The 13899-nt window shown below is 39.7% G+C and overlaps 1 protein-coding gene across 1 annotated transcript in view; it reads left to right on the forward strand.

The window, feature by feature from the left end:
• Window positions 1-10290, forward strand: part of stab1 (stabilin 1) — a 57704-nt gene extending 47414 nt beyond the window's left edge. Inside the window, exons 63-71 of the mRNA XM_058630849.1 lie at window positions 331-464; window positions 2576-2741; window positions 2948-3054; window positions 3556-3675; window positions 4555-4689; window positions 5023-5127; window positions 6496-6645; window positions 6894-6998; window positions 9817-10290. Coding sequence (XP_058486832.1) covers window positions 331-464; window positions 2576-2741; window positions 2948-3054; window positions 3556-3675; window positions 4555-4689; window positions 5023-5127; window positions 6496-6645; window positions 6894-6998; window positions 9817-9885 — 1091 coding nt within the window. The 3' untranslated portion in view covers window positions 9886-10290. The remainder of the gene's footprint in view (window positions 1-330; window positions 465-2575; window positions 2742-2947; window positions 3055-3555; window positions 3676-4554; window positions 4690-5022; window positions 5128-6495; window positions 6646-6893; window positions 6999-9816) is intronic.
• Window positions 10291-13899: the final 3609 nt, after the last annotated feature.

Genomic DNA, 13899 nt, shown 5'->3' on the forward strand with positions numbered 1-13899 from the left:
GGTAAACAAACACCAACAGATACCCGTGGGAATATGCGCAGAGCTTGTTAAGACCCATAGCTCGTTAGGACCTGGAGCTCCTTAGGGCTTGTTGAACATGGGGGTTTTAAGGCTCAGAATTTTAATTCACTGAGAGAAACAAAAACAAGATACTAGGATTTTTTCTTTGAATTATATTGTTTAAATGTATTGACAAAATTGAATAGGTAAGGATGACAATAAGCTAAGACAACATGACCTCACAATTTCGTTGCGCAGTGGTTTTGGTTGGATAATGACAGTATAGAACCTTTCCTTTCCTTTTTCCCTTTCATTTTTGCTGTGGTTCAGCCAAAACAGCTGGAGTGTTCCACCTGCGCTCTACAGAGGGAAAGTACAAGATGAACTACAGTCAAGCCAATGCCGCCTGCCAGGCTGAGGGTGCCACACTGGTCACTTTTAAACAACTGGGAGACGCACAGCAGGTAAACTGCCTGAAGGAGGGGTTTTCAAACAGACAGTAGACAGGTCAATAAACCCCTCAAAACACTATTAATACCTGCTAATAATGATACTAATATCTGCCTTAACTCTGGACTGATTTATTCCTATTCACAAGCAAATACCAATTTAAGGATTTCTTTTTAATTTGTGTCTTGTTTGTGTTTGTTTATATGACACACTTACACTGAATATATAAATTTAGCACAAAAAGTAATTTGTGTTTAGTGGATTATTCTTTGTTGTAGCAATGCTTCTTGGCTATAGATCTGATACTGTTGGAAAACCTGTTTATTTCCCTTTTGAATAGTGCCACATTTGTAAGGAAAATGCATTTGTGGGTTGAGCAGCAGTTGTGTATGTACTGTAGGTAGCTTGTGGTTCTTCCACATGCTCCTGACATTTATTCATTTTAATTATTTGTTTAAAAAATGTAAATTGCCAATATGTCTTGTTTCTTCAGACTTCAATCATCTAATCCAATAAACGACATCAAACAAGAGTCAATAGCTGAGTAAGATGTTTGGCATTGGCAGAGAAGAACCCACATACTCAACTCTGCTGCTCATCCCACAAATGCATTTTCCTTATAAATGTGGCAACATTTAAAGGGAAAACAAAGAAATAATCCACCAAACACAAATGTCCTTACTTATTTTTAATCTTCTTATCTCATTACTGAAAAGTGGAGAGAGCACTCAGAAAGCACAGTCCTCCACCAAAGCTGGTAAATACAGTAGTTTCTGTTTCAGTCTCTCTTTGACACTCTAAATTGAGTGTAGATGTGAATGTGAGGGTGGATGATTGTTTTTCTCTATATATGTCCCTGTGATGGGCTGCAGACCTGTCCAGGGTGTGATCCTGCCTTTCACCCTATGTCAGCCAGGATTGGCACCAGCGCCCCCCACGACCTCCATGTGGAGGATAAAGCGGTAGAAGATTGATGGATGGAATTTCTGGTGTTTAGCGTGGTTCAGTGTTACTTTTTACAACAAGGTGTAGAAAGTTTGGAAGAGCGTACACCATTTTCAAGTGGTAACTGTGAGAGAAAGATTTTAATCTTCAGCTTAATTACTCACATATTCTTATAACCAGACCTAGTGTTCAATATAAACAGCCATAACTTAGGATAAGACACAAACTAGGTGCCTTTCAAGGTTCCCTCCCTAGATACCAAGGCGTCAGGCATCTGGACCGGATACACTATCTCATGGCTTACTAACCATCTGTGATGATGCCTTACTGTTCAGATGTCAGGCATTGTCTCAGGCTCCCCTTTAGATCTGAGCTGTCTTCAATGAAGCTTTTCAACTTATCACTGACTCCAGAAACTCCATTGTCTCACCTGATAATCAAAATCTCCGTAACAGTAACAATATTTAAATTTGTAGGAGTATACAAGTATAAGTGGCCCAACATCTGCTCTGTAATATCACACTAGTTAGTTACAGTCACATGAGTATAGTGAGTCCATTACACTATAGTGTATTGAAATGTATTGCATTGTTGCTGTAAAGAGACATGTATACAGTATTAGTGCTATTAGTGCTAGCGTGCAGTCACAGAAGTATAGAGAGAAGAGAGAAGAAAAAAAACAAAGAGGGAAAATAAACAAATAACAAACAACTTTTTCATTTTAGTATTGTAACTATTTTTTTTTTTTTTATTTGATAATGCTATGATTGCAATTCACAATAAACCTCTATCACTATTGAGACCACTGCTTAATCAGATTCTCCATGCTGCTGTCACAGTCAGCAGGCAGTGAATGTGTGTGACCTGCACCATAATAATACCAGCTCCACTAGATGGCAGATACACAAAACAGTCGCTGGCTTCGTCTGTTGCGAGCGATCAAGTCATGCTGAGCCTTAATGATCTTTTTGAGTGTTTTCATTCTTTTATTATATCTATTATTCTAACAATCGGTTTATAGTCATTAGATTTCTCTGTAGCCACTGTAGTCTAGGAGCCTCCTACAGTAAATGATTAAGTACTGATTCATCTTTCTGCTGTTCTGACCACAGAAGTGCTTGCTGGAGCATGTGATCAGTCATCTATATCATGTTGTTGTCATCCTTTCTCGTCTGGACAGCTGGGGATGCATCTGTGCGCGGCTGGCTGGATCGAGGGAGGGAGGGTGGGTTACCCGACACGCTTCCCTTCAGTCAAATGTGGAGACAACCACGTGGGTCTGGTTATGTACAAAGAACCCGTGGACCAGAGCAGCAAGTATGACACCTACTGCTACAGGCTCACAGGTACTACAGCAGCAGAGTCAGGTCCACTCTGCTGACGGATCTTTATCACAGGAGATTGATTGTGAACAGCATCTGTCCATGGGTTTATGTACAAGCATCAAAATTATTATTATAGCTGGTCTTCATAATCTAAAAACTTGATATGTAATATGTACATGAAGCTCTGATAATCCTAATTGTGTGTGTGTGTGTGTGGACACATGCAGATGTGTCGTGTACGTGTCCTGCTGGTTATGTTGGAGACGGGGACTTCTGTAACGGTGTTCTGACAGATGTCCTTGCAACGTATAGTAACTTCTCCATCTTTTACAAGGTGAGTGACACATTTTTAACAACAATTCTGGTTTTGCATACACTTTCCATTCATTCAACATAAACAATAAGGACACAGATCGAGTTAAGGGTAAAGTGTTAATTGTGTGGGGGTTTTTCTGTCACACTATGCACAAAGATCTGTGTTGTACATGTTATGAACACGTGTCTAGAAAAGTAATGGAGTTAAAGTGTGTGACACTGATATTAATTAGGCGTGCACAGGAAAAGTGCTGGGTCAAAAGTCAAATAAAATGGAAAAAAAAATGATAATTCCGGTTCATTGAACTTGTCATCAAGTTTTTTTTAGTTTTTTTTGGCGTCATTCCTTTTAGAAATAAAAACATACATTGTGTTTACAAATGGAGTGAGGCAATGTTGTCTGTGAAATCAGCCCTCAAAAAGTACAGTAGATTTTGGGGCTGATTTTAAGACTTGACAATAAATAATCTGTATATTTTATTAAGTTCAGTCTCCTCTCTCTGTCTCTGTCTCTGTGAAGTTGCTGTTGGATTATAGTGACTCAACCTCGGACGGCCAAAAGCTTGTTGAATTTCTGTCTCACAGGACGTCTGAGGTCACGCTGTTTGTTCCACATAATGCTGGCTTCGCCCCTCACCAGGTGATTCCTAAACCCTTGAATAATGACTTAAAAACGACTGAATTCATTAAATATAATCAACACATTGTATAATTTTCACATGATAACTATTTCAAATGTGGCACACATTTATTAATCCACCTACAATATTAGTATACATGTCAGCCTTTAAAGAGCAGTTGAAGTCTGAGAATGGAACAAATCAAAGATTTTTGATTAATTCCTTCCTTAATAGCTACGTCTGTTTGTCCAGTAACCATTAGTCAACATAACATAATCCCCATTCACCAGTCTAAATTAAAATTCAACATGGCTGGTGTAATGTTCTGCAACCAGGCTTCCATTGGAACCATACCAGGCGTCAATCACACTGGTATCCACATTTATGTGCTGTATCTATTTCATCTACATCTAACATAATGATGTATAACATATTTAGTATCAACATTAAACCAGTTCATTTACAAATTGTAAATACACTGTGTACATATATATTTATATATTTAAAATGTCCCCTGCTTTACAGTACAGACCAAGCCCCTTAATTTATCAGTTGCCTTTTATCAGTGGTCAGTTGTCCACTTATTGTCCTTGTCATGTGTCCTTTTTCTGTTTTAAGTGTAATTACACAGTAAGCGAGTCCGTATGTGCACTCATACGTGGCCAATAAAGCTGATTCTGATGTTATAAATCAAGTGGGAATTAGGATAATTTTCTCTTAGACTTCCATTCAAACATTTTATTTTTATTTTTTTGTATCTACTGGATTGGCCCCCAATGGATATTCAATATATTGTAATTTTCTGGTTGGCCACATAATGGACCAGGAAGACTAATCTATAGTTTAAACAGAGGCTGTTGGCAAAATTGAATGTTTCATCTCTGTATTTGTGTCTTTAGACGCTGTCTGGTCGGGATCTAGAGTATCACATTTCATCCAATCACAGCAGACATCTTTTCAAGGATCTGAGACATAAAGAAGCAATCGCATCGAGGCTTGGGTTCAACCTGACTGTGACCCATGGCAACAACGAGGTCAGAAACAACACAGCCATTTCTTTCCCTGACTGACCTATGGCTGCAATAAGCCTTAGCCATAGATAAGTCTTATTTCTAATACTTTCTAATGCTATTCATTAAGGCTTCCAATTGTAATTAATAGCTTTATAGTTCAGTTATGAACTATTTACTAAACAATGTTTGAGGTGCTAGAAACATACACTTACAGGTGTTGACAGATATGTAAATATATTGTGTTTAATGATCAAATGATTAAATGTTCATATACATTTAAATTTAAAGACCTAAAAATCAGTGCCATTTTACTCAACTTTCTCTTATTAATGACTGCATGTTATTTATTCATAGAGCTTTAAATTGGTGAACAAGCAGCTGCTGTTGGACTGGGACATTCCTGCCATAAACGGGATTATTCATGTCATTGAGGGCCCACTGACTGCACCCCCGCCACCAGTGAGTCAAGATGGTTTAATCCAGAGCTGTTAACAATCAGGGCAACTTCCATCTGTCCATCCATTGTCTACCACTTCATCCTCCACATGAGTGTCGCAGGGCTTCCGGTGCCAATCCCAGCTGACGAAATGCAGGGTACACCCTGGACAGGTTGCCAGTCCATCGCCGGGCCAACATATATATGTAGAGACAAACAACCACTCACTCTCACATTCACACGCCTATGGTCAATTTAGAGTGTCCAATTAACCTCTGCATGTTTTTGTACTGTGGGAGGACACCAGAAAACCCGGAGAATATCCACGCACACATGGGGAGAACATGCAATCTCCATGTAGAACGGCCCTTATTCCAACCCGGTTGCAAACTTGAGTCATTTTGCCACAAGGCAACAAACACTATGCCACCGTGTGGCCTAATCAGGGCATCTTCTTCACCTGAATCACCAAGTAGCTCACTAGAGCCCTGTTAAGACATTAACTCTGGAAGGTGTCTGAATAATTGGGTCCAGTCATTCTGCTGAGTTTGCTGTTCACACTTAAACCTGAAAATTGTCTGAACCCGCTGTAAAAAGGTAATCAACACCATTCCCATGCCCCTATATTTTTGCCCCTTTTGTAAAATGTTACATCAAGAAAACATAAGCAACACAATGGAGCTCAGTGACAACGTGACAGTTGTTATTATTTTGCATCTTCGGTACAATGGCGAGTGAAGTGAAGTTGTTGATTAAAGGAAGTAAGACAAAATAAAGATTATTTAGCCCTGTCACAAGTTATAAAAAGTAAGTTTAGCTAAAAAAATTGATGAATAATGGCTATGTTAATGGCCAGAAGATAGATGCACATCATATGACTGCACTGGAAATGGTGCCAGAGTTTGAAACGCTGTCAAAAATTAAGAAGCTGATAAAGAAATAAGCATTAACCCTATTTTACCATTCAAGTCCATCCGTCACCTGAAACTTTAGTGAAGGATGGTCTTGTGCTATAGACTGGAAACCTGAACTGTATGAGGGTCAAGCGCACAGCGAGAAGTCATCAATGAAAGAAAGTGGGACGTTCCTGTGGACATGTGACCATGACGTTCTGTCTGTCTGTCTTCTAAATGGAACTTACACATTAATGAATCATTGAACTGGTCAAGATGTTATCTTCCTCTGGGGAAATAATGCTGGTAGTAAAAAATATGGTACAGTGAGTCATGTCTCCATGGCAACAGTGTAGCTGTTATTGTAGCTGTTGCCATGGCATTTAGAGCTGGACAGTGTGAAATTGAATGGTGTGGATTAACAGGTTCAGTCTTATCTCCTCACATATATAGTAATTCACATGTGTGTGTTTGTGGTTGTTGTACCATTACCTCCAGATCTCCCATGATGCTTCCAGAGGCCACGCCCACTCCAGTGGCACAGCAGCAGCCATCTTGGTGTCGACATTGCTGGCATGTGTGTTGGGTGCACTTGGCTATTACGTCTTTAAACACAAGACCGATGCCTTCCGCTTCCACTACTTCAGAGTGAGACACGCATGCACACACAGTCTGACCCAGTGTGACCTAGTGTGTACTTGTACTTGTAGCATTTGGTTAATTTCCTACTTATTATGATAAACTTTGGTGTAGTTCATGTTGACTTTATTAATTGTTGAATGTTGGATAAAATTCAGATCTCTCTGTTTAAAAAATGTCAAGTTTAAATCACTGACTCAGCTGCTGGTGGTTCACGGACACTGCTAACACAATCGCTGTGGTTTCCTCTGTGACAGAATGAGGATGAAAATGGTGCAGCAGGCAGCAGAACCAAACCCACTCTGGTCTCAATCCCCAATCCTTTGTACAGTGGCTCCAGGGCCTTCAGGGAGCCATTTGGGGTGAGTTGACCAATGTAAATATTGCCAAACATGTAATGTGGCCTCCAGACGAGATTTTTTTTTTAGATTTTTTGCACTTTCTGAAACTAAGCAAACAACCACAGATGAGAGAATCAGTCAGTATTTTCCAGTGTGTAAGTGTGGACACCAGTAATCTAAACCAATTTATTCAAGACCTCTGCCACTGTGATAACTTTGACTCTCTTGGGTGGATATTTGGTGTATTTACATGTGAGTAAGGAAACCTTTGGATGAGTAAAAAGATCAATTTGAATGTACAGACATGTTTGCCAGGCAGCATGTAAATGGGTATGAAAGATGTGTGACAGAAACTGTGCTGCACATAGATGCACTGTATATATAATATGTGAGTGAATGTCAAAACTGTAGTTTAAAGCAGCTCTATATGGTCATCAAGAATTTACTATTTAAATCATGGAAAGTAGTCGCTTGACCCAGAACTTGGTGTCCTAGAAACAAGCAGGAGCAAGGGGAAACAAATGATCTTCCTCACCTGTGAGCCATTCATGGAGTCACATGTCACTGTCCCAGTGTCAATGCTGGTTGCATAAAGTTGTAGCTGTGATGCTCAAAAATGCCCCAAAAACCAAACAAAAAGACCAAACAACACACACACACACACACACATATAGTATATTAATGCCTCATATGAGAATAAACAATAATCGGTGTAATTAGCACACTTAGCTTAGCACACTACTTCTGCCAAGCAACTGCTGAGTCACCACCAAGTGCTGAGTAAGTGGTTACTATGGTGACCAGGGCCCCTGGGGGGAAGGGGGGGGGGAGTCAGCCATATCTTTGTCCTCGAGAGGAAAAACCGGTTGAAAATGGCCTTGTGGCTACAAATCAAGTTCAGGTCCTGTTATAAATAACTGCTTCACATTTGGCATGAACAGACAGGTATTATGTGTAACTGCTGCCCACAGTAAAGGATTTAGGCAAGGTTTATATATATATATGTACAGTATATAAGCTGGTCCTGGACGCACACAACACTGCTGTTTACAGTGTGTGAAGGACACTCTCTCATCGACATACAGTATTTCAGTAATTTACACCTTCATTCTGTGTCAGGACTTACTGACGTCACTTTATTTCCAGCTGCGTCATCTCTTTGCTGTCGGTCCCACAGTTTCTAGTCACACATTGTGAGTCCTTTTTCTGTTCACATTCAACTTCAGCCTGGACTCACAAGCTGTTCATTAATAGAACAATTTTTTTTTAAACTATTGTTTGTTTTGTGATGGAGCGTTTAAGGGGATAATTGTTTACAACCTTCAGGCTGCTGTGTATTACATACACCAACTAAATAATTCCAAAGCAGGAGTGATATCTCTCTTTACGCTCATCTCAAAACAGCATTTTGTCCCCAGAAGATCTTATGTAGTCTGTATAAATCCACGCTTAATTTACTGCCCACTGGTGGCAGGTTATTGTCTCTAGAAGTTAGCTTTCCATCCACCAATTCCTCGTAATATTACTGTGCATAAGAAATTGATGTAATTTTTGAAAACTGAGGTCCAGGAAGTAGGACAGAAGTAGCAGTTAGCCAGCAGGGGGCGACTCTGCCGACTGTAAAATGGACTCAGTTTGAATGGAAGTCTATTGGAAAATTAAGCTACTTCTCAAGTGATTTATAATGTCAGGAAACAATGGTCGCAAGTTCGACTCCACCCCTGGCTGATTGTACTCAAGTTTAAAATAACGGAAAAAGAAAGTAAAGTGCAAAAACGTAAGTTCTCAGAAAATATTCACAAGTCCCTCTGTCTTTGAGATCAGAGGACAGAGTGTCAAAGATTCTCCCTACTTTTCTATCTACTACTGTTTTAAGAGTTTTGCAGCCTTATTTACACGCTAAATTTTCAATTATCAACTTTGTATGACTTGTGGGGAGAGGTCACCGGGTTTTAAGATAAAACTCTTTCTCCTCCCACTTTCTCCGGACTGTCCAAGTTGTTTTTCGGGCTAACTGGGGTCCAAGAAGAAATATTACAGCTTTGACAGTTTTATAGAAAGTGCCAGCATGTCTGTCAGGTTAAGGGAAGATTATATCTGGGGCTTCTATAATGTTTTATCGTTTGAATGGAGACGTCAAGGTGGAAGGAGGGAGAGTGACTTATAACCACGCCAAGTTCAACAAGATCAATATGCGTCGCACGAGAAAACACAAGATATAAATCATGTGATTTGCACAATATAAGGGTAAAAATGGGTAAAGAAAATAAGAAATACATTCACATGAGATATCTCGACACCAAGATCCATAAGCAGCCAATGTAGGGTCTTTTTTAGATTGACTTAATAATGTGGAACAAAAATGGTTGCACTTCTAGACTGTAGGTACCTGGGTGCAGGTAACGTCTGTGAATTTCCAGTTTCAACAACTGACGCGACTGCAGTTTCGCAGTCTGACGGGCAAGAGTGTAGAGCAGCTGGGTCAAATCTGGGATCTGTGGGGGGTGACGCCCTGGTTTAACTGCACTGGACTCAGCATTTACTGTTATGAGGTCAGATCTTTCACTCGTTAAAGTACTTGTTAAAGTGTGGAGAGGCAGCAGCTGCAGACAAACGAGCTAATTACACTGACTTATGGTCTGTGTCTAAGATATGAAATTAGTTTAAGGCAGAATATTGTTACACATGAGGAGCTTATCGTTCAGTAAGGAAAATGTGTGTAACGAACAGTAACGAGTGAGTGACACAGAGAGAGAGAAAGCAGAAGAGTCACCTCACGCTACTTGTACCGTATACCATGTGGCTTTCCTGGTTTCACAATTGTCTCTCTTTCCTGCAGGATAATAGTCAGGGGGTGGAGTCAACACAACCAGAAGAATCTCCAAACATTCTGGATCTGGACCAGTAAAACCAGCTGTAACTCAACAACTGGATCTGTTTACAAATCACAATGACCTATTGGCAATATCATTGTTCAGCTTTTTGCAGTTAACCTACAGTATGTCCAAATAAGAAATAAAAGTTGTCTGTTTACTTAACCCAGTAAGGAAACTCAAATCAATTTGTATTGATGAAATCATTCTGTGTAATGTGAAATATCCAGCTGTGAGTCCACCAAAGAAATATCACCAACTCTGCAGCTCTCTGATGATTTTCAGGCTCTTTTAGATCCTCGTTTTTTTGTATGGTCCCATCTCAGCTTGCACCTGTTTTCGGAGAAGTGGCTTTTCCACAAAAGCCCTCTATGCACTACCTGTTTAGCAGTAAACCGACACAGAGATTATATGAATAAAGGCAATCTTTTCACAGCTAAGAGTTGAACATTTCCTTCAAGTATATCTCCTTCAGAGTCAAAAGTGATCCATCCAAGCAGTGGGATGACTGTGTTGTTGGTACATGTTGGCTAATGTTAGTTATCAGCTTGTCACACACACAGACGGGCAGACACGCTCTAAAATAAATTACAGCGAGCATATCCTTTGTTTTACATGTTAAAAAAACAACACACGATATACTCACTAGTCTTCTTTGCTTCTCCACTTATTCCTGTGAATAAAATGTGGTTCTTAAATGCTCCACTTTGTTCACCAGTGAGTGTCTGACCACTTCTATCTGCTGAGAGCAACTGCCCAACAGCTCCTACAAGCCAGAATCTTCAGTCCAGAAAGCAAGTGGGAAAAAAAGCAGAAAACATCTTATTCAACTGTGCCACAGGGTTCCATGATTGTCCAAAGACGATTAAAACACCCCAGTGGGCCAAACTCCACGAGTGGAGCACATTGGAAGTCCAGAGAATTTACTGAGCTTTTTTAGAAATGAATCTATATTTGTGAGCAATTTTAACGCAGACAAAAGTAACAAAGACGATGGAAAGACCACGTCACCAGACTTTTACTTCACTCACAGAGAGACTTTGGCACTGATGGTGTCTTTTGGTCGTGAGACTCTGAATGTGTCAAGTTTATTAGAAAACAGCAAAATGACAGAAGAAGAAAAGAAGGTGTGAAAAGAACCAGTGGAGACAGCGCTGAAACTACAGACCGACAAAAACCTGATCTGATGTCATGGACGACATTTAAGAACAAAACAAATGATATATCTGTTTTAAATTCTATTGATTTTAAAATACTAGACCCTTAGCAAAAGAATTTGACATTTTGAAAATTAATCCAAAATTACTTTATGGCAGAGACACAGAAGAATCGATCATGCCACGTCTTACGATCTGTTAAATATGAAGTTGCAGCCAGCAGTTGGTTAACTTAGTATATATACCTTTTCTTTGTGTAACTGATAATCCCTTGCCCGTGGGTAAATTAATAATCCTAAACTAAAGCATCAGCCCAACACTTACTACTCTGAAAAAGTTGTCTTACTTCATAACAAATAGCGGCTGCAATAATTTTCTGACAGTCAGAAATGTGGCATGCGTTGCAGTGTGTGTGTGTGTGTGTGTGTGTGTTTAGCTACAACCTGCTAAGATTTATCTTCATTTATCATATGCTAACTTCTATAATAGCCTAAAATTGAATAGGTGTCATCATCATCATACAATCACACAAAACTTGATGTCATATTCAAGATGAATACATCTATTGCGACATGGATGTCACGATGATCATTGAAATCTGTAGGAGGCATAATGTAAAGTTTGAGAATTATAGCTTATAGTTGACTATGTGTCCTCGAGTATCTAACTTGTTGTTCCCAAAAGTATTAGATCCCTGTCACAAAGTCTGACCTTCAATAAACGTATGAGATTGCTGATATTAATTACAGCCAGGTGGCAAGAACTAGAAGCCCCAGTATGGGAGACGTAATGAGGTGCATCTCACTCATCCATTGTCGACTGCTTTGTCCTCCACATAAGGGGGGCTGGAGCCAATCCCAGCTGACATCAATCAGTCAATCAAGTTTATTTATATAGCACTGTACAATACCTGCAAGGTAATCAAATTGCTTCACATAGAAAAGAAAGAATAAAAAACACTCAATAAATTAGCTGGAATAAAATACACAATAAAACAGTAAACCAATAAAATAAGATTTGAATAAATTAGAAAATGTAATTAAGAACAGAGGTAAAGTGTCACTTTTAAAAACTCCCAGGTCAGCAATAGAACACAAATCACTGTATCTTGACCTAGGGACAGTCAGTAGCCGTTGACCTGATGAGTGTAAAACCCTCTCATTTTCACGGATTGTTAAAATCTCTGCTAAATACGGCGGAGCAAGGTCATTAATGGCTTTAAAAGCGAAAATGTAAAATCTTAAAATCAATTCTAAAATGAAGCAGCAGCCAATGAAGTTGATATAAAACAGGGGTGAAGTGTTCGCACTTTGGGATGTTTTGGGATGAAAAATTGGGTGAGAGGTACGTGGGACGTAGAAGTGTGAGAATGGATGAATACAGAGAGATTGAGAAGCAGATCAAACAACACACTAAGACCAAGGCAGAAACCATAACAAAAATTCTCAGTGGTCCCATTTAAATTAAAACCACAAATGTCAACCTAATGGTGACCGGAACAAATGTCAGGCGACCACAATCGTCATCAGGCTTCATTCTCGTGACATCACACATCGAGTCATTTCAGTCTGAACTCAAGTGGTACAAAGAACAACCGACTGACATCATCTTCTTGAGAGCTGTGACACTTGTTCAGCTCATAAATAATATATATTTTTGACATCAATTATTTGACACACAGGTGACAGACACTGCGTCTGCAAAAGACTGCTGTTTTCATTCAAAAACATTCTATTTTATGATTGTATGATACTTTGAAGTCTTTTCTTTAATTTCTTTGTTGCCAGAATTAATTTCAAACCCTTTTTTTTTTTCTTTTTTTTTACAAGAAAACAGTCACTCTGATTGTATCTGATTGGTCTCTGATTTTTTTATTGTGGTTGTCTAAACACAACAAATGTGTTTTGTTTACACAACCACATTGTTTTTGAAAAAAAAAGAGCCAAGTGAAAGCAGGCAAGCTTTTTATGATGAAAGGAACCAATTTGTTATTGCCCAGTTGTGTTAACTGCTGGCTCACTTATAAAAGGAAGAAAAGAAGATGCTCCCTCACACTGTAGACCTTCGGTTTCAAAAGCTTCCATTCCTCCACTGTTCACATGAAAGACAAAAGAACAAGTCGGATTTCCTCCTGCTGCCGTCCATGTGGCTGTCAGACGGCTGATTGGCTGTACAGCTCGGTGGAAAGCAGCAGACTAGTGTAATTCAACATTTCAGCCATACTGAGATCAAAACATCCGTGGTAAGTTAACCTTTCCAAAATGGAGAGCGATCAGTTGTGGAGGTTACTTTTCCGGCTGTTTCTTCCGCTTGCTGAGCTCCCCTCCCCCAACACAGGAAGAGCTGAGCTGCAGCAGTGGCGGCAGAGCAGAGCAGATTGCAAATGGTTTTGCTTGAAAAACAGCGCTGTGGAGGCAGAAGGGGGTGGGAGGATGAAGACCAGAGACCATAACCTTCACTGCTGCAGGCTGACTGGCTGGCTGTTTGCCATCACTGCAGAGCTCAATTCAAAAAGGAGTTGATGGTTCACATCTGACCTCCTGACTTATGAAACACGTCCCGGGCAGATCTGAGATAAAGCTCAGACAGACGTACTTGGACCTCATTGGCCAGTCATTTTCTCACACCTCCAATCCTGCTTTTCCACAAGGGGCTTTGTGTCTTCTGGCAGCTTTCATAAATTGTTCACGGACATTTTTCCTTTGATCCTCCTGGCATTTTAAGGTTGTAGTGCATAACTTTTAAATCTAAACGGATGAGTGTTAAATTCAAACCATTGTCAAAGTGCAGATTTAGCCTATCAGCTCCGCACAACACTATTTGTGTTTCTCTGTATAGCGATGTTTTGTTTTCAAGTCAGTAGTGTCAGTCCCACGCTGCACATTGTGTGAA

This window comes from Solea solea, chromosome 6 (assembly GCF_958295425.1).
Source record: "Solea solea chromosome 6, fSolSol10.1, whole genome shotgun sequence".
NCBI classification, from domain to species: domain Eukaryota; kingdom Metazoa; phylum Chordata; class Actinopteri; order Pleuronectiformes; family Soleidae; genus Solea; species Solea solea.